The sequence below is a fragment of the Kryptolebias marmoratus genome, linkage group LG14, assembly GCF_001649575.2.
Source record: "Kryptolebias marmoratus isolate JLee-2015 linkage group LG14, ASM164957v2, whole genome shotgun sequence".
NCBI classification, from domain to species: Eukaryota; Metazoa; Chordata; class Actinopteri; order Cyprinodontiformes; family Rivulidae; genus Kryptolebias; species Kryptolebias marmoratus.
Window position 1 is genome coordinate 6,191,812 of NC_051443.1, and position 21,660 is coordinate 6,213,471.

Genomic DNA, 21,660 nt, shown 5'->3' on the forward strand with positions numbered 1-21,660 from the left:
TTTTGTTCAATTAAATACACAGAAAATATATAGTCTTTATGTTTCTGAGTGTGTTTTGTTTTATTTGTCTCCCTTCAGGAGTGCCATAGAAGAGGCCTATGCCAGGTCAATGACCAAACTTGCCAAGGCTGCTGGCAACTTCTCCCAGCTCGGGTGAGCTCAGACATTTTCCAAAGCTTCAGATGAAAGCAGTTTAAACCCAAATGTAAATATTAATAGAGTACGTACGCACTGACCCTTCTCACAGGACGTTCGCTCCAATGTGGGATGTGTTCAAGAGCTCGACAGAGAAGCTGGCTGGGTGTCACTTAGAGCTCGTGAGGAAACTGCAGGAGCTTATAAAAGAAGTACAGAAGTATGTGGAAGAGCAGGCCAAAGCACACAAGAAGGTAAGAAGCTTGGCAAATGATTGTGTGTGTGTGTGTGTGTGTGTGTGGGGGGGNGGGGGGGGGTATGGGCTGTTTAAAAGCACAGCTAATAATACCGTAAACAGGAAAAACTTATTAGAGCAGACTTTCATTTCAAGTTATTAATAATAGTGTTAATATTTGCACGTACAAATCAAGTACTTAAAGTACACTCATGAACCTCCAGACTCACCTTTTCCCTCAAATGTACTTTTACAAGATTTACAATAACTGTAGTCATTATTTCCTTAAAAAACAAAAAGAACTCTGCAGTATCACAACATGTATCCCAAAACACTACACTATAAACTACAGAAATTTGTTGTTGTTTATTTTAACCGTTTTTCTTTTGGCTGCATAAGTAGTTAAAGTTTGTGGCCACCTCTGTATACTATTTTCCTCCTGAAATGTTGGCTCACGTCGAGAGCAGCACATTCAACAAGTATTAACAACAGATTGCACATTTTTGGCAGGCACTAATCATGTTTTTGTGCATTCGTCTAAACCCCAAGACCCTTGCAGAGGGAGATGTGCGCCTCAAACTACGCTGCCAGTCAAACAGGATCCTATTATGCTGATGCCGTTTGCCCACATTTGAATGTTTTATGCAGAGATTTAGGGGGAAAACTATCCATATTTATATAAATGACTTCGCTCTGCAGAACGTACTTGATTTTCAAAGATGGTTGCTGTGAAAGCCCCATCTTATTGGGCTCCAGTATTCATGAGGGAGTCTCCAGAATGACTTGCGACTTTTGCAAAGTTCTCAATTTCCTCGTGTGAGGAGAGTCGCAGCCCCGTTGCTTGAGTTTTGAACATGTTGAAAAAACTTGTGCTTGTAGGCATCTCCAACTCATCTCAAGAACACTAGAGTTGTATTCTGACACCTGCAGGGAGCTCTACTCTGACAGAAAACATAAAAGGCTAATGTCCAAGTCCAAAACCACTCTGATAATAGGCAATAATTACTGAAAAACTGCCTATCTTCATTCTGAAGTGTACTCCAGCAGATTAAATCATAAATGTGGGCTTCAGCTGCCAAAATACAGTAGAACCTCTAATTACTAATTTAACTTGTTCCAACAGGTGATTTGCATGATGACATTTTGTATTTTGAACAAGATTTTCTCATAAAAAATAATGCAAATTGTTTCAATTCATGGAGTCACAAATAACAGAGTTAATGTTTACAGTCATTAATTTATGAAAAGTCAGAAGGGATGTTTTCTCTCTTTCTCTTCTACAAAGTCCAGATGCAGGACACTTGCTTCAAAATGTCATGAAAATGAGCCATAATGATGTCATTGTACAGGTTTGAATTGCTGATTAAGAATGGGGTTTTACAAGCCGTGCCACACGTCTCATCGGTCACTTGGTTCCAAATACTCAGAGTTCGCTGAAACTGCAGCTGAAAATTAACGTATACATTATTTCTCTCCAACTAGTCACCAACAGTTGCAGCCCAGTCAGATGCCACCTTTTGTTATCCTCTTGCTACAGTGTGTTCTGTGTTTCTGCATTGTTTGTTACAAAAACCCCTAAAAATTGTGAATGTTTTTGAGGCTGGAGGGGATTAGGTGTTGATGCTGGCAGGTAAAACAAATGTAACTGTAAGCCATTGCACCATGTTTGTGTCTTTTTTACTTTTAACTCCTAAAGCTGCTTTAAGTGGCTGTAAAACTAGAGCTGTGTGCCCTGATCACAAGCAGATTGCATATATTTTTCTGTAGTTATTATATAGCTTTCATTGCTTCCTTCTGTGCTGTGCCAAAGGTCCGTGTCTCGTGTGTGAGAATTAAACAAAAGAGCTAAAACAGTATTTCAGCAGAGCCATAAAAGGCCTGTGTCTACACTCAAATTGAATCTGTTATTTTTCCAAACTGGCATATTAAACGAGGGTGTTCCAGGACAAGTGCTGATGATTACAGCACTGGCTGACATATTCTTTGGTCCGCGTAAATGAGTAAATGAACCAGACATGTGCTTTTAGACAAAGGAAGAAGTGGCACCAACTCTGGAAGCCGTGCAGAACATTCAGAGCATCTCTCAGGCTCTTCAGAAGTCCAAGGAGATCTACAACGCCAAAACTGTGGAGCAGGAGCGCCTCCGCAAAGAGGGGGCCACCCAGAGAGATGTGGACAAGGTGGGAGGTCATTCTTTCAGATTCAGACAAACACACACACACACACACGTCATTATGGTAATAAGGCATGATGAAGTCTTTCAGAAACTTTAACTCTAGATGATGCTGAGTGGAGGTCCAGTTTCTCTACTTATTCAGGAATATAGAAAGTCATTGTTTGCCTTTAAAAGCCTGTGTTAGTCATTGAGCTGTTTGTTTACACTTTACAGGCCGGAGTGAAAGCCAAAAAAGCCACAGAGACCTACAAATCATACGTGGAGAAATATGCCAGTGCCAAGTCTGAGTTTGAGCAGAAGATGGCAGAGACTGCACAGGTATCATAAATCTCCCTCCGTGTGCTTTAATGAGAAACGTGCTTCCAGACTCTGCTTATCGTCTGCCTTTGGGCTGTGCAACACTTTTATTGTGTAATCTGCTCTACGTTCTTCTCCCTGTATCATCTCCAGATTGTGTTTTTTCCTCTGTAACGGAATCATTCTGCAGAGCTCTGATGGAATCCATTTGAGGGGCTGATTAGATAAACTCCAAATTAAAATCAGATCTGCAGATTTTGGCCTCCACATCCTGCCGTACCGCAGTGGAGCTGGTTCCAGTTAGTTATTGTTTTCCCTTCAGACAGAGCAGTGTTGCAGCTCTGCTTCCCCTGAATCACAGTCTACGGCTCATCTCCCACACTGCACATGTGAATGTATATTATAAACACCAAACATATGTGCTCCCTGACATCAGTACAGCTCCTTCATGTGTGTTCTCTTTGAGTGTGTTGTTGTGTGTGTGTGTCTGCTAACTGAAAGACTGAAGTGCAGTCACGGGAAAAAGAAAATCCACCCTTTTTTACTACTAGGATTTTACATATCAGAACATAATAACTGGTCTGGTCTTTATTAGGTTCTAAAACGATTCAAGTGTACAAAAACACACAACAGACTCCACCATGGCATTATTTATTAAACAAAAATGATGTCAAAATGGAAAGACTGTGTAAGTAAAACTAAATCTGGCCCCTAATCTAGCAGCTTGTAGAACCTCCTTGTGCAGCAATAACTCTCAGTAGTGGTTTTCTCTAGGGCCTCATCAGTTCCTCACATGATTGTGGAGGAATTTTGTCCTACAGCATCGCTTTGGTTCATTGAGGTTTGCAGACATTTGTTTCTTTTCACATCTCTTAAGGTCCCGTTACAGCATTTCAATCAGGTTCAGGTTCTGGACTTTGACTGGACCATTACTACCTCGATTCTTTTCTTTTTCAGCCATTCTGTTGTAGATTAGCTTCTGTGTTTGGGATCAAGGTCCTGTTGAATCATGGTCCAGTTTGGTCCAAGCTTCAGCTGTCAGGCAGACTGCCTCACATCTGACTCGAGATTCCTTTGGTCTACAGAGGAGTTCATGGTCGACTCAATGACTGTGAGGAGCCCAAGTCCTGTGGCTGCAAAACAAGCCCAAATCATCAACCCTCTCCCATCGTGCTTACTCTTTAGTATGAGATTTTGGTCCTGATATTCTGTTTGGTTTTCTCCAAATATGCCACCCTGCATTATGGGTACACATCTCTACTTTAATCTCATCTGTCCAAAGAACATTGTTCCACAAGTCTTGTGGTTCTTTTAGATGAAACTTTACAAAACCTAAGTCATGCTGCCATGTTCTGTTTAGACAGAAGAGGATTTCTCCTGCTACCCTTTCTACTTGTTCAGTGCTTTTTAATTGTTCTGTCTTGACCTTTAACCCTTAACCTCCTAACTGAGGCCTGTAGAGTCTCAGGTGGAGCTCTTGGGTTTTTGGTCATTTGTTTGAGCGTTACACAGTCTGACCTTTGGGTGAATTTGCTGGGACATTCATTCCTGGGAAGATCGGCAGATGTCTTTAATGTTTTCCAGTTGTGAATAATCTTCCTCTCTGTAGGATGATGAACTTCAAACAGTTTGTAAATGACCTTTAACCTTTTTTTAGATTGATGTGCAACAACAGTTGCTTCTCTAAAGTCATTGCTGATGTCTTTCCATCTTGGCATTGTGTTAACACTCACTTGTATGCTCCAGAGCAGCAAACTGACACAACTCCTGATTTTATAGAGCTGGTCCCATGGATAACTGTTAGTTAATGATAACAATCTATCAACAGAACTTGGTGTTTGTGTTGTTTTTTATTATTATTTTGAAAGCTAATGTTTGTGTAAATATGTATAGTGGGTTTAATGTTTGTCTTCATTCTTCTGATTTTACCTTAAAAGCACAAACTCATTACCAGCTTTAAAGCAGTGACATGCGGTGAGGTTCATGGGTGGTGAGGCACTGACTCCTTTAGAGTCAGATTTACAAATATATAAACCCATAAGGGTATCTTATTCAATTGGCTGCTGGTTATTTCGTATCTCATCAGCGATCTTCACACACACACACACACACACACACACACACTCTCTCTCTCTCTCACACACGTAAGGTACGTGTTAAAGGTACGTAGAGATAAGAAAAAATTACTATTACATGACTGTCACTCGCCTCTGCGTAAAAGGACAGCAGCAACAAGCTACCGTTGGCTCACGTGCGCCCCCTTCAGTGCGGCAGAGTACTGCCCGGCCCCCCCTTTGCCTTTTCACTGCGGTTTTCTGTCCCATCAGCAAAACTAAATATGTCACTAACAAACATTAAACGTAAATGGTTAAAGACATTAGCCAGACTGTGGAAAATCAGGCTATATAAACCATTATATTGACGACATGCACCAATACGGCAACAGGCACAGGCTAATTGCATGTATCAACCCAGTTTGTGATGGATTGCGCAATCAGAGGTGAAGCTCGGCTCGTTGCTGCTGCACCTCGTGTTTCACCCTCGTATTTGAACAGGAAATATGCAATTTCAGCGGTTTTGACTATAAAAATGTTCAAAATTAGTTAGAGCAGAGGACAAATATTAATATTCATTTTATGTTTTTTTTTTTCTTGTCATGATGACAGGTGAGGCTCTGAGCTGCTAGCTCTGCCTTTCCTGACCACACGTCCCTGCTTTAAAGTCTGTAATCGGTTCTGCTGTTTAAAGCCAGAAATGGTTTTTTATTGCATGCCACCACCATGACTGACATGTTATGAAAGGATTTGTGTGTATGAGGACCTCAGACCACCCAAACAGTTACGCATGAAAATGAAAAGAAAGAAGAAGAAACTGTTCCCTTGGCTTTATTTTTCCATATTTTTTTTGTTTTACATGTATTTGTTGACACAGACACAGTGATGCAGTTAATTGAATTTTAAGAGTCTAATTTGTCACATTGCAGCACCATAGCCATAAATATTATCAATCTGTCTTCCAGAAATTCCAAGACATTGAAGAAAACCACATTCTCCAAATGAAGGAGATCATTCAGTCTTACTCGCAGTCTGTGGAAGAAACGCATGTTCAGATCGGAGAGGTGAGTGTTTCTATGCCACAACACACGCATACATACTGTAAGACGTTCCTGTGGGTGGAGTAGGTGTTTATCTTTTACCTGAAGCTGTGTTCACTGTGTGTTACATGAATTTGTGTCATTTCTGATCTCGTTAATCGTTTAACTGAAAAGCAGGAAAAATTCCATTAATCCTTATTTGCTGAGTAATTTAAAAACTGATCAAAACTGCCTCTCAGTGCTCATCAACGGCACTTTCTAAACATGATAATTAAGTTTCCTAGAGATGTATGTTTTGGTTTGAGAAAACTGCATCAAATCGAGTTGTAAAAGCTTTCAAACATTGTTTAAAACGGCATTAATCAGCGTTTAACCTCACCCAGGGGTTGTCTTTTTCATTTATGTATTTAGCTTTTAGTGTTGTAGTATTACCTAAAACTACAAAACTACATTCTGCCAGTGTGTTTTCATCCTTTTGTAGCAGCGCTTTTGCATTAATGCTGCTAGTTCCCTCGTGGCCTGCAGAGGGCGACACAGCTCCACAGTAAACGTCCCACTCTGGCGCTCAACTGGTGGTACGTTGGAAAATATGAGGTCTGACGATCCCCCACCCCACGCCATTGCAGTAGACTCTGCCTGTTGCTCAACCACAATAAAACACTGACGAGAGGTGGTTAGATTTTACAAACCAGGAAGTCTTAAGCTGTTTATGAAAATGTGGTGTGGTGCTAAATGTGATGTTGGAAGTATCATTACTTAAATTTATTAGAGGAAGAAACAACTGCTGGATTGCATTATTGCCTGTGCACTCAGTGATGATGTGCACTGTTGTATACACATCATGAATTTGTGAACTATAAACTGTTCATGCTTTGGAAGTTATTTATGTGCCATGAAACACTCCAGACATACAGCTATTTTGACGTAATAATCATTTATTAATGTTCTTATTCTCGTTCATTTCACCCTATGTATTCATGAGTGTGAAACAGTTTAAAAACTGACCTTTAAAACTCTGTTGTTAACCTAATAATCTTCCTAAAAATAAGCATTTATTCATAACCAAGGTGCAAATTATACAGTAACAGTTGAGTCTTTCAATCCTACAGACTTTCTTTGGTTGGCTGAAGTCTAATTATGCTTCCAGTACTTTCTCTGTTTTAACAGAAAGCATCTCGTCTGTAGTGATTATTATAAATGATATTCAGTCAAACAGTTCACATGAAACGGTAATCTCTGTAATCAAATGTCACAAACAAAATATTCTAGAGCAAGACTGCCAACAAAACAGAGCAGAACGTACATCACATTACAACACATAAGGTCTGTTCTTTACTGTTAAAGGTTACATAATCATTTAGTTTAATTTTAAGGGTGCCACTACACTAAAGCATTCTTTTTACTCTGATCACAATTTTCATTCCTGGCAGCTTAAAAAAAAAAGCATGCAAATTTAGTATCAAAATGTGCAGTTTAAATGGTAATAGTGTGTTATGACTTTTCCTAGTGGGACCTTGTACGCTGTGGACATTTTTCTGTTTTGTAAGGTCAGGTGGCCGTGGCGGCCATAATGAATTAAGTTGGCTCAACAGGTTGATCCGCTGTAGGTGTACACTCAGTGATTACTTTCTGACAGGTTTAATAAAATCCGCCCAGTGTTTTATGAGATATTTAGCTAACAGACAGACAAACAGATACAGAAGCAAAAACGAAAAACCAGGCCCACCTTATGCCTTTTGGCATCAGGTGATTATAGAAACATGCTCTTCTTCTAAACGGCAATAAAAAATATTAAAAAAAAACAATGTGCCAACCTACTGAGAGTCTTACTCCCAGGCTTTCCTTTATTAATAAAATGTTCTGGCAGGAAACAAAAATAATAGTGATTGTAAAAATAGCTGTTGTTTTGCACATACCATGACCCTCCAGCACTAGAGTCCAAGTCTGAGCTTCTCTCAGTCTGGTCTCATCGAGGACACGTGATTGCAGATGGAACCAAACCAACGCAGTCTCACTTGTTTTAGCTGTCTATCAGTAGGGATTGTGTGTGTGCAGTTATACCAGAGAGGTGCCTTTTTATGTTCATATTTTAGGCAGAGATGTGTGTGTGTGAAAGTGTAGGGGGGGTTAAACTCTCACTGTGGAGGCAGGTGTGTCTGTCACTGAGCATGCTCTGTTTGTTTTTGTAAGTGAACATTTGTGTGTGAGCGAGGATCGCTTCGGGGCAGACGCATGTGGGTGAAACTCTCAGTGGGGAATGAGGTCTTTGTGTGTGTGGGTGTGAGTGTGCATGTGTGTGTGTGGATGACCTGAGCGGCCTCCATCATGGCAGCACCTGACAGATTGCGTGTGCTGCTCCGAGCAAACTTTCTCACCACGGCATCCTCTCTGTGCCACCTCACCTGCACCACCCCTCCCCCTCCCCCAACATCCTCATGCATGGCTAATGCACTCCCATCTCGCCGCGGGGGGTGGGGGGCAGACACACACGCATTTGTGTACGCGTCTTGGTTTGACACTAGAGCTGCTCCACGCTTACAGTATCATGCACATCTAAATGGTTTAGCGCAATTGCCCTCTGTTCTTCATCACACTGTCTCCCCCATCCCCACTTCCTCTCCCCCCCTCCACACGAACACAAAAGCATGCATGCACATCAAAACAGACAAGCAAACAAACACCAACCTTCCTGCGATACTGTCCAAAGGCAGTCTGTGACAAATATACGTGCGCTCTGACTTTGTGGACTCACCATAAAGTTAAGCATGTCTTCACATGATAAAACTTAAAAATGATTAAAAAGACTCTGATTAAGGAATATTTGCGTTATTACATTACAGATTACAATATGACATTACATTCTGATGTTAAATATAACATTTAAGTGTACAGTAAACAAAACAAACATTACTTAAAAGCAAGCGATTGTCTCAGGATAGGCCAAGTTATCAGATCTAACACTCCTTAAACTGAAGACCACACAACTTTGCGACTGCATCTCATATGGTTTTGATGTTATTATGTTTCACATATTTTCTCTCACATACAGTGGGTTGCAAAAGTATTTACCCTCTTCATATTTTGTGGCTTTGCACCTGGTATTTAATTTGATTTTTAATGTGATTATAACTAGTAATTCTACAAAAATACTTCAGATTAACTAAGTTAAATAGGAATAACTTGTTTTAAATGACTTTACATATCTGTCTTTCTCTCTCTCTCTCTCTCTCTCTCTCTCTCTCTCTCTCTCTCTTTCTTTTTATATATATTTATATATATAACAGGGTTTCCCCCAGTGTATTATAAGGCTTTGGTGACCTGACCACCAGACTAAGCTCGGTTTGTTTATTATAAATACGTCATTTTTTTATACACATTTTTTCCCACCCGCACCCCCAAAACCGCTACCTTAAACTACCTCACCGCGTGAAGGTACGCGCGCCAACAGTGACACAATCACGCTGTCTCCACCCCTGCGCGAAGGTCCCGCGCGGTGTCGCGCCGTGTACCTTTTGTAACTTGGGGCGGACCGCGTGTGGCGCACTCCATTCAAACTGGACGATTTCAATGCTCAGAGAATATTAGTCCTGTGATGGGCAAATCACAAGTAACTAACTAGCAAATAACTCAATGAAAGTCAAACTGAATGCTTTAAAGTTTAAACATCCTCTCTGTATCCCAGCCAGAATACGTGAAGCCATATTTGATGTGACAACCATCTGCTCTCCTTTTTACCATATTTCCACTGGTTTACGTAGCGTACTGCCCCCTGTCTTTTCGGAGAAAACTGCACCGACTTAAGCGCCAAGTATAAACGTACCCACCACGCGCTCAGGTCTGCGCGCTGTTAGCGGAGCCCTGCGGGACTTTAATGAGCCCTGAGGTTGAGCCACCTTCAGCTACCTGGAGTTAGCAGGTCGATGGAGCAGCAACAATAAACATTGAACGAGCTGGTTTAACCAAAAATGGTTAGTTGAGCCGAAATTCAGCGGGTGGCTTTACAAGACCGAATATGGTAAGCATGTTTTGTACTTAGTCAAAATATTATCCATGTTTACTAGTAAAATGATGCTATTAAATTCAGCATTAGATATAGTGATCCAACATGCAGCCTGTGCCACAAAAAGCACAGTACAGTACAGCATCTGTCTGTTTTCAGAGTTCTCTGTTGTTATTCACTGGCCTTGATGTGAGACGTGTGTTGATGCTTTGTTTGCACTTTTTCATTTATGTTAATTTAATTTATTTGTAAATGTGACCTAAATAAGAATTCAAATTAGGTGCAAACAATTAGTATTTTTTTTATTGTATTTTTGTTTAAAAAAGTATTTCAAAAGTGTCTTTTTGTAAAACTGTAGTTGTGTAAATATTTGACACAAATATCTCACAATATCACATAATAAATAGCCATATTTTCAACTTTCCTGTCAACTTTAATCTTTTTTTTTTTACTAAATCACGGTCGGCCGGCAAACGGCCACCTACCACCGGGCTTAGCCTCTTTTCTGGGGGAAACCTTTTGTAATAATCTGAGATGACAAAAGGCCAGTGTTTTGATGTATAAAGAAAACATTGGAAAAAAGAAATGTAAAGACTGTAGAAAAAAAATCAAGTTTGTGTGCAAAAAATTTAGACAGCTCTGAGGTCAGTGTGTGACATCATTATTCTGCCATTCCGTGGTAAAAAATTTAAACCGTGATTGTGAAGAAATTGTTAAAGATATCAAAATGTCAGTTCAGTCACGTAAAGTCCAACTTCCTAAGGCCTATTTAAACTTCAAATGATGTTTCTGCTGTGAAGTATGTCTGAGTCATAGAGTTTCAAAGAGAAATGGAGACGGTTAGCCCACTTGTTTCATCAGTATCCTATTGTTGTTCATTTGAAAACGTTTTTTGTGTATTTTTGTGAATTTTGTCTTGATTAAGCTGCATGTTTTGATGTATATTTTGAATGTTTTCTTTTGTTGTTGTTCTTTTAAATCTGTAAGATATAAAAACAAACAACAATTGGGGGTGGAATAGTAACAAGAAATCCTATTTTCTGTGAAAATGCGGTGAGAATGCTGACTTCTTAATGACTGCTAAAATTAGATGAAGCTGAAACTGAGTTGTTAAAGCTAAAAGAAGCATAACACTAGCTTAAAGGAACAGAACTGTAGCGAAAAGCCAAAAGAAAAAATGCTAGCAACTGAAAGTAGCAACATGCTAGCTTAAGATAAAAGTAGCAAAATGGTAGCTTGAGCTAAAAGTACCAAAAAGATAACTCAAAGCTCAAAGTAGCATAACACTAGCTGACAGCAGTAAAGACTTAGCTAAAAGCTAGACAGAAGTATTAAGGGTACTTTAAACTAAAAGCTAAAGTTTAAAAGTAGATAACTGTTAGCTAAAAGTAGCAAAAGGCAAGCTAAAAGTAGGAGAACGGTAGCCAAAAATTAAAGTAGCATAAAAAAACAAAAATGCTGAAGTAGATTTTAAGGAGAACAACATTTTTGGAAGACCTGAAAATACCTCAATGTATTTCTATGGGGAAATAAATAAAGTTAAATATTTTGAAACATAAAAGTTACAAAAATCAAACATCACAACACTCATCGCCTGATTGAGCTGAACATTTTGATGTATGAATGACTAAAATAGCACAAAATATGCAGAGGTAGTTAGAAAATACTTATGTATTGGCACCTTTAGTAACACCAACTTGAGAACTAAATTTTAGAGATAAACATACTGATCATTAATTAAATGTAATAAATCAATCAGATCAACAGGTGTAGTCTTTAGATCTACAAATAGGACTTGTTTTCTCATGACTGTTCATGTTTTTTTCCTCTGCAGGTCCACAGTGAGTTTGTGAGGAACATCGAGAACACGTCAGTGACGAGTTTGATACAGAAACTGTCTGACAGTAAAGGGACGGGACGGGAGAGGCCAGGTGAGCAACCAGAGCCCTGGGTGTTTCATTCTGATCTGCGAGTTTACATGTTTCCTGCCTGACCCTGCCTTTAACAGAGGGAGGGGTCTGTGTTAGAAGTAAGAGTGGGCCATCAGAGCCAATCACAGTAAGCTGCTGGAAATTTAGTCCGGCTTGGCATTCCAGTTAGCATGTGACACACGGGGGGGGCTTTGCTGTGTTTGCAGATTAAACCGGCAGAACCAACTTTTTGACGAGGTCAGAGCTCAACAATGACTCTTGTGTAAACTTTGCCATGCCACAATAATCAAGGGAACAGTCCTCGGTTTTATTTGGCTTCAGCCCCCCCCCCCCCCCCCCCCCCCCCCCCCCCCCCCCCTTCCACACACATCCACATAAGTTGGTCAGTTATTTAAATTCAAGTTCCAAATCTTTACTTTTGAGCTCGCAGCTGTTTTACTAACACAAATCGGTGCAACCTGCTGGATGTGACCAGGCGACCCCGTTATAAATCTGACCTCCGCAGTCCCTGCGCTGCCTGTTACGTCAGGACACTGACACAAAGGCTTCACCGCTGCTGTGTTTGTGTGTACACAAACGTTGACCCCCGTGTCCAAACACTTTGTCCGGCGAGTGGTGGCCTTCATTTGTTTGGACAGCAGAATTAATTGAGGTTGAAAAACGGGGAGAGGGGAAAAAAAAAAAAAAAAAACTGGTCTGAAAATTCCTCTTGTATCAAGCTGTTCATTAGAGGTTGCACAGCAGCTCCGGCGCTGTCAGAAAAATAAGCTTTGTGTCTTCTGATGAAATGGCTGAACGGATGGCCAGACCAGGCCTTTTACACTCACACACACACACCCACACACACGTAGGGAGAGAGAGAGGGGTTGAATAAACTTTCTATTGCGGAAACAATCCCAAAGTGACACGCTGCGAGGCGGGGGAGGGATGTGGGGAGGGGTTCGAACTGTTCAACGATATCCAGCTGAGCTGTCAACTGGCAGTGGGCCAGACACGCAACCCCCCTCCTCCCCCCTCCCAGTGCCATGTGAAGCACATGCAATTTAAAAAAAAGCTTTTTCTGCTCATGCGTGACTGCACGGTTTCCTCACAGAGAGTGGGGGGGAAAAAAGAAAAAAAAAGGAAACATCTTCTCCTGTGTAAACACAGTCGTCCGTCTGTTTGGGAGATGTTTAAACACTTCCTAATGTCCGTCCAGATCTTAGGAATATTCATGTGTGCGGTTTGGACTCTCTTTGTGTAAATATTGTCAGATGCAATCACGGGACGCTAACGGCAGAGAGTTCCTGCTCTGCCTCAGTCCTGTGTAGATTTTCCAGCCACTATTCCGCTTCTGGGAACCTTTTGATACCTTTGCGTGATCATGTCAGGAACTGCTGCTGAAAAATAATTGAAGGCCTTGCATTTTTTTAAAAAGGAATGCATATTGCCTGCCACCGGCCATGCCAGAGTTTTAAACTAAGATCATATTATGTTGAGAAAAGTTAGTGATATTGTGCTGTTTGTCCGTGCTCGGAGTATGTGTGATGAATGACTTCTAGCTATCACCACACCCAAGTTATATCCATTTCTGTGTTCGTTAAGGTTTGTTAACTCTGGCAGTCATCTTGAATTAGATTCATTTTAAAAGTTAATCTGTTGTAAATGTTAATCTGGTAGTTTTGTTAAACTCCATCATGAGATATTTTGCTAATAGACAAACAAAGCAACGCACTCACGTGAAGACAGGCTCTTCATTGCCTTTTTGCCTTCAGCAGCATGCGATCAAGACTATCTCAAGTGAGCTGTCCTGTGAGCTTCTGTGTTTCTGGATTTTTGTTTTGATGGGCGTTAAACTCCTGTGACGGTGGTTTGTGCTGCTGTTGTGTGTTTGCCAGCAGTGAGGAGGGCGGATTCTGCACAGCAGAGTGGATCCGTCATCTGTGTACTTTATCCACTTGACTTGGCGTGCTGCGTGCCTCTCGTGACTCGCTGCCTCCCTGCGCTTCCTTCGGCGCTGCTCGCTCCAGACAATGCGCCGATTCTGCTCGCGACCGGCGTCCTCTTGGGAGAGCCCAGCGGACCACCGCCGCCACCGCATGCATTCTGAGTTAAAACGTTGTTAGCTTTGTTGTTTTCAGGTCAAGGCACGTTAGTGGATCAGGAATACAGCCAGAGGGTCCGGCCTCGTCTTTGTGTCTCTGTCTGTGTCATCCTCCTGCTCATCTTCCTGTTCAGCCTCTCAGTTATAGAAAGCATTCAGAATATCTGTATCCATCTGCTCTGACTGCAAACAAACAGAACGCCGTGTTGTCACATTTCCCTTTTACAGCAGAGCTGATAAAGTCCTCTAAATTTCCCTGAATGACATGAATTCATGAATCATTCCTTCCTTCACCCACCGCTGAAGGCGAGGGCAGAGTGATATTCTTTTTGACGGGTCTCTGCGTCCCTTTGTCTGTACTATTAGCAAAATATCTCATGAACCATTGGATAGATTTTAATGGAACTTTAAGAATGTAATTAATAAATGCACATCTACAACACATTAACTTTAGGAATTAACTTGATTCAAGATGGCCACCACTTCAGAGCAGTCTTGGCAAACACAAAAATGGCTACAGTTGTGCAAATATTTTGCTAAAAATTGGTGTAACACCAATCTGAGCACTACACGTTACACAACATTTTACTTAAATCCTTGGCAATAACTGTTGGAATGATTCCTGTTTGTCCTGTTAGCAAAATACTTTATGACTCACTAACTGATTTAAATGAAACTCAGCAGAAAATAACTTTTGGATGTACATCTGTAACTGATTAACTTTTGGAGTCAACCGAATTCAAGATGGCCAGTGCAGCTAATCGACCTCAGCCTACACAAACATGGCTGTACCTCAGTGAATTTTACAGACATTGAGCTAAAAATTGGCATGGTAGAAGCTGACTGATTATGTGAAACATCTCATGAGCTTAGGCATAATATTATTTTCAAAGTTTGACTAAAATAGCAATAACTTCCTCATTTCTCAACAGAAGATCTCATGATCATGATCTCATTCTTAGACTCAGACAGGAAAGGAGACGGGCGATATGCATTCCTTTAAGAAATGCTAGGCCTTTTAATGTTATTTTTGTGTGTGTCTCAGCTGCTTGAAAACCCTCAGTAAATCTTTCTGAAGTGATGTGTGATGCATGACAGTGGAAGAGCAGTATCTTGGGGCCAAATGTATATAATTGATGAGCAACAAGTCAAGTGTGAACCGGTTGTTTTTGGCCGTTTTCTCATCGCGTGATTGATGTTTCTGAATGACTTAAACAAATATTATTTCGCTAACATCAGTTCACTGATGGTTGTTCACCAAACGATATAGATATGAGCATATGTTCATAGATCAGTGTGGCTGTGATTCTGTTTGTTTGCAGACTGTTGTTTATCCTGACTGTTTCCTGGTGCTTAAAGAGAAAGTGAAGGGGGATTTTCCTAAGACAAAAGAGCAGATTTCATTATTACCCTGTGCCAAATGTGGAAGTGTTATGATTTCGTTTGTGTTTGTTTATCATGTAAGCAAAATATCGGGGCAGCCACTGGTTGTACTCCTACAACTGACCTTAGCCGACACAAAAACAGCCAAATTACAGATATTGACTGAAAATCTGCTGTGTTGGCAGCTGAGAATAATTCACAGCGAATGCTCAAAGTGTTGCACATTGCGCGACATCTTCGCTTAAAACTTTAGCGTCACCTGTTAGAGTCGAGACCGTTTTTCTGTTAGCATAATATCTCATCAACCAGCTGCCACCAAATAACAGCTGACCAACCTTAGCCACCGCAGAAATAACTATAACTCAGTTACATTTATAGATACTGAGCTGAAATCCGGTGCGAGAGCTAGCATGAGATCGTGTATATGGTCATTTACAAGGTTGGACCAAAGCAGCTACAACTCTGTGATTTCTTAATTTAAGATGATCTTAGTTGAAAACCTTTGCAAAAAGTGATATGCATTCCTTCAAGGAACACTAGACCTTTAATCCTACATTTTTTGTCCCATTGTAATAGGGTTATTAGCTTTATGTGTCCCAAGTGGGTCAGTTTAGTTCCAGCTTAGTGCAGACTCCACACCAGCGTATTTCTCTGAATACTTTACATTTTTAGAAGAATAAATTTGTTATGTTGATGATTCCAAGTGCATCTCTCTGAGGGAGCATTTCTGGTGTTGTGTAATGTTGTGTGTCACATCTCTGTGAGGCCCACCAGACACACAGTTGACTCCTGAACTGACCCAGTTTGCCCTGTGGGAGCAGCCTCGCCCTGTTTGTGTGACTAGACTGCATGTTGTGTGTGTGTGCATAAAGATTGCGTGATGCACTTTCATAGCAGTCGCAGCAGTGGGTCTGTTACCCTTCCTGTGCCAAGCAAACCTAAATGTTTTTATTTTTTCTCTCATTAGGACCCATTGAGTTTGAGGAGTGTAACACAGCCATTGCAACAGAAGGTGAGTTTTTGTGTTAGAGCTTTAAAAATATATTTTAACAGACACATTTTCAGTGATATTTTACAAAATTAAAACAATGTAGAGATCTGGTTAATGTACCAACAAATCTGAGATATGTGAAATCACAGATTTTTCCTTCTTTTTTTTTTCCCCGTGTTAAAATGTTTTGTTTTTGCTTTAAGGTGCCAAGCCCCGAAAGAGAAAACCTTTTGGCATTCCAGGTCGAAGGAAAGACAAGGACACAGATTCCACGTGAGTGGCCACTTCCCATTTTGTTCAGTTTGCTGGTTTTACCGGTTTCACCATAAACGTGAAAGTATTTTTTTCATCTTCTCTTTCAGGGAGTCCACGGAAGTTGAAGCTGCTGTGAGTATAAAACTTATTAAAACAGACATTGACTCTATTCTCCATCTTCCTGGGTTTGCTTTGTGTCTGTTTCATGTCGCTTCAGTCAGTTATTTTAATGTCAGCCTGCAGGAGGTGGACCAGATCCTTCTCTTCTGTTTGTTTTGTAGATTTGCTCATTCATTCATCTCTCTCTGTTTGTGCTTGTAGAACACTGCCAATGGTGCTCCCCCAGGATATTTTGGGTCCATAGACATCCAGAACGCTGTAAGCAAGCTAATGACACCTGCCAACACACACAATAAATGTTGACATACAGAAGACAAACACATTTTATTTAATTAAAAGCAGTGATTTACAAACAACTGACAATTACAGCTTAGTTTTAAATCAGAAAGTACAAGAAAACACTTTTTATTTTCTGTAAGTGGCATTTATAGGTATTTATTGTGATGATCCAGATTAAAAGATCAACATAAGCTTCTGAGCTTATAAAGATTATTTGGGTTGTTCAGTTGTGTGTCAGCTGCATGTTTTGTATAAATTATGGGATCAGTTTCCAGCGCTCCGTATCTGGATGTGTGGATGGAATTTAAAAATATATATAAATACATGTGTATTAGGTTTTTTTATGTCCAGTGTTTTTATTGTCTATCTATTGCATTCTCATTTCAAACTTTGTTACTTAGCTGAGATGTTGTGTAAAATGTAAATAGACATTGAACTGAATGCAATGATCAGCAAATCTCATAAACTCATATTTTAGTCACAACGGAACAAGTAAACATATCAAATGTTAAAACTGATAAATTGTACCACTTTTTTTAAAATAAGGTATTTAAATTTTTTCTGGTAGCAACGCATCTTATATAAGTTGTGACACGGTCATGTTTCCCCTCTGTGAAGCATCCCTTCTTCTTTACCAACAGTCTGTAAACATCTAGAGCTGAGGAGAGCAGCTGCTGGAGGTTTTAGAGGAGAATGTTGATCCATTCTTGTTTGATGTAGGAAGTCTGGCGATTCAACCGTCCTGGGGCTTCTTTGCTGAATTTTTTTTATTGGATGGGAACATATGTTGTTAGAAAACCTGTATACAGTGTTGTGCATTGATGGTGCCTTTCTAGATGTGTAAGTTGTCAATGCCATAGGCACTATTGCACCCACATACCATCAGAGAGGCAGGCTTTTGAACTGTGCACTGATAGCAGCAAGGATGGTCCCTCTCCTCTTTAGTGCCGAGGACGTGGTGTCCGTGATTTTCATAAAGAATTTCAAATTTTGATTCATCATTTTTTTTTCTTCCAGACTGGTAAACCTCTGCCCATCTTTACATCTGCGAGGTTCAGCTTCTCTAAAATGTTCTTTTTAAATTTGGGCAATTAACCTAATTCATAGTAAAATGCTCCTCCATCTGTTCCTTATTTGTACCACTTACTTTTACTGTCTGTTGTTGCCACTGACCCAACTTATTTGAGATATGTTGCTGCCATAAAATTCAAAATGACCTTGTGTTTTCTTAAAATTGTTCAGTTTCTTAGTTTAAACATTTGACATGTTTACTATGTTCTGTTGTGAATAAAAATATGTTTATGAACTATTCATATTATTGTTTTGTTTGCATTTACGTTTTACACAACATCTCAACTTTCTTCCTAAACTCATCACGCCACCCATAAGTTTAACAAGACAAAATTTAACTCCACTAAATTTAACTATAATAATAATAATAAAATCTATAAGATTTATATATTGTTTTGTTTTACTTTTTCTTAGTTATTGTTCTTTTAATATAGTGTGAACTAGTTTTTGTGATATTTTGTCTTTATATTACTCTCCTTTTTTTAAATAAGGAACATTTGAACAGAATCTGCACTTTGTTAGAACAATAAAAATGATAGATCAAAAAATTAAATTTAGCTGCTGCTGATGTGCTACAACTATCTAATATAAAACGTTTATTTATTGTTTTATTTACCAATTAAACTCTTTGCTTCTCTTTGTTGTAGAATGTGCCTCAAGTTGATGCAGAGGGCTTCTGTATCAGACCAGAAGCTAATGAAAATGATATCCTTTTGATATGTCTGGATGCTGCTCCTGCTCCGGGTTGACTTCAGCCCATAGGACCTTCCTGTAGTTTGAGGCCCGGCCCAAATATAACAGACTGTTTTATAGTCCCTCTTCCTTTCGGATCTCCTCTTGCTGTCTTTATTTTATTTGCTTGTTTTCCTTAACACGTCTGCTTACATGCCAAAGACAATTCCTTCTACTCGTCCAGCGACTCGGAGGACGAAGACGAGCCCAGGAAGTTCCACGTGCAGATCAAACCCGTTCAGCCGAATAACGGCACTCATCAGAACCGAGGCAACATCGACGAGCTCAAAGCCTCCATCGGAAACATCATCCTCTCACCTTCAACCTCGGTATGACTGCATGAGAACAGAAGGAAACTTGTTGATGTCTCTGTTCAGTAGAAGTCTGTGTCACTGATGGAACACTAGAGGGCAACAGGAGAACATCTAAAGTCTGACAGGAGGGGATTATTATTTACTGAAGTGTATTTATCCTGGAGAAGCAGTCTTTAATGTTTAATTTGGTTTATAATCTTCATTAGTTTCTGATTAATTCACTTGCTTCATGCTTTGATTTGACTCAAAACTATTATTATTTTGTCTGTTTAAATAATAGTCTTAACCACACATACAAAGAAACCATACTCCCAAATACACATACACAAATAAAACAGGAAAGTTAAACAATACTGATATCAGTGTTATACGAATTATCACACATGGCTCAAATGACTGAGAAGGTGTTATTCGAAGCATTCACTTATATTTTATATAAATCCTTGAAACTCTACTACTTGTTGGAAGAGCAAAAAAATTCAGTTCCTACTTTGCACATTTTTCCATCTTTATTTAACAAGAAATATCACTTGAGCAGAGAAGCAACTGAACAACATCCTAAAACACAATATTTATACTTTACCCTTATCAAGGTTTTCAGTATTTGTCTTAAATATTTTAAATCCTTGGAAGAGATTTACGTGTTTTCAGTTCATTGGTGAAAGAAGTCCTATTATTCCTGTAACTGACACATTTTCCTTTTAACAAGTTCTGATTCTTGTCATTTTAGACACTGTTTCTTCTGAGTTCAGACTTATTTTCTCTGATTGGGAACAGTTAGGAGGCAAGTTGTTTGTAACCTTAAACGTTATTTGACCAACATGAAGGCTTTCTAAATCAGCAAACCTCAAGGTTTATTTGTTTGAATAAATAAGTTGCTAAAAGGTGCACTGTAGGTGGCTTTATTGACGATTCTTAGTGCTGTTTTTGGAATGAAAATACAGGATTAGTAATTGTTTTGTTTGCATTTTCCCAAACTCTTAAACAAGTTCTATAAGGAAATATTAGGATGTGATGGAATATATGTAGAGAATTTATCTTAATAAAGTTCTTGATCTTATGTAATATTGCAACAGGTGTTGATGATTTTGCCTGAACATCATTTCTTTGTAGTTTCCAAAAGTTTATGATCAATATTGACATGTAAAAATTTAGACTGGTGTATTTTTTCTGCTTTTACATTTTCTCTAGTCATTTTTTGCTCAACAGTTCAAGCACCAAATAATGTAGACTTAGTTTTAACTGAGAATTTGTTTACATCAAACCCTTGATTAATGGTTTTCCTGATCTCCAGATCCGTTTTTGTTTTGTTTTGTTTTAGAGTCTGATGTTGTCGAACTTCACTCAGCTCGTCTTGGTTCCCTTTCTGATCTGTGACTTCACTCCTGCAGCCCCTCATTCAGCTCTTTGTCCTCCCCCCCATCACTCAGTGGCTGAATTACTCTCCGCTGCGCTAAGAAAATAGCTGTAGTTGGTAAAACGTAAAACCAAAAAGTTGCTTTTGAGCGTCTGAGGAGACACACAGTGTCGTGAAGGAGCTCACGTAGGTTTTACTCATCAGCTGATCTCCAAACGAAGGTCACGGCCTCTCCTGTGCTCCCCGTTTGCCACAGATCTTCCTCACATTCTTGGGTTGTTCCTCACCCCTTTCTCACCTCATATCTTGATGTGCTTTGGCTTCTGTTTTTTATTAAAACCTTTTGGTTTCAGACCAGTCTCTGCTATTGATCTTTTATGAAGTTATATTTTACAGTTGTTCTCCAAATATTAATCAATCAGTTTGTTTTTCTTTTCGATGGCTTCAGAAGGGATTCAGTGTGAAAAGATTTAAGACATTATTTTTTAATTTTTTTTATTTGCAGTTTAGTTTATTTTTTTCAGGATTAATTTCTCCTCCTAAAAGGACAACACAGACAGCTCATTCTCCCCCAAATGGCTAATTTAAAATGATGTAACAGATTAATTTCAAATAAGTTGTGACACGGTCATGTTTAGAATAATTAGAATTATGATAGTCTGTCTTGTTTTATGACCCGTTTTGTTATTTGTAATATTTTGTATTTTGAAAAATAAATATGATCGAGATAAGTTCATATTTAGATGGGTATATGAACGGCAAATCTTTGTAAAAAAAGATCAAGATGTTTCATTGTTATTATTTTTCTTTTGAAGCTTAGTTTGTTTTTCTTTTAGACTCAAACTGAGGATTAATTTCTCCTAAAAGGAGAAAAACAGACAGCTGTCGGTGTGTAATTATAAACCAGCAGATTAGCTCTTTTCTCTGTCTGGTAACATTTATTTTCTTGCTCCGATTCGCAGAGAAGTTTTAAATTAGAGTTCGAACTCTTTCTCCGAGGTGGTGAGCGCTGGAGCTTCATCTGGAGTGAATTATTGAGCGGTGTTCGGCGGCCTTTTTTGTTTTTTATTTTTCCTTTCTCCTCACTGCTCATTTTTCTGTCTTTTTCATTTCTTCTCCTGTTTGGTTCTCCCTCCATGGTGTTCCCTTTATTGAACTAGCAATGGAAGTGTGTGTGTGTGTGTGTGTGTGTGTGTGTGTGTGTGTG

At 39.5% G+C, this 21,660-nt stretch overlaps 1 protein-coding gene across 5 annotated transcripts in view; it reads left to right on the forward strand.

Moving 5' to 3' along the window:
- The window catches only part of fcho2 (FCH and mu domain containing endocytic adaptor 2), a 68,956-nt gene that overhangs the window by 17,944 nt on the left and 29,352 nt on the right, over positions 1-21,660 (forward strand). For all 5 annotated transcript variants that reach the window (XM_025008403.2, XM_025008404.2, XM_025008407.2 and 2 more), the window contains exons 3-14: positions 79-153; positions 248-389; positions 2,398-2,550; positions 2,760-2,864; positions 5,863-5,961; positions 11,772-11,868; positions 16,302-16,346; positions 16,529-16,598; positions 16,688-16,712; positions 16,902-16,958; positions 18,698-18,755; positions 18,936-19,111. In XM_025008403.2, coding sequence (XP_024864171.1) covers positions 79-153; positions 248-389; positions 2,398-2,550; positions 2,760-2,864; positions 5,863-5,961; positions 11,772-11,868; positions 16,302-16,346; positions 16,529-16,598; positions 16,688-16,712; positions 16,902-16,958; positions 18,698-18,755; positions 18,936-19,111 — 1,102 coding nt within the window. The remainder of the gene's footprint in view (positions 1-78; positions 154-247; positions 390-2,397; positions 2,551-2,759; positions 2,865-5,862; positions 5,962-11,771; positions 11,869-16,301; positions 16,347-16,528; positions 16,599-16,687; positions 16,713-16,901; positions 16,959-18,697; positions 18,756-18,935; positions 19,112-21,660) is intronic.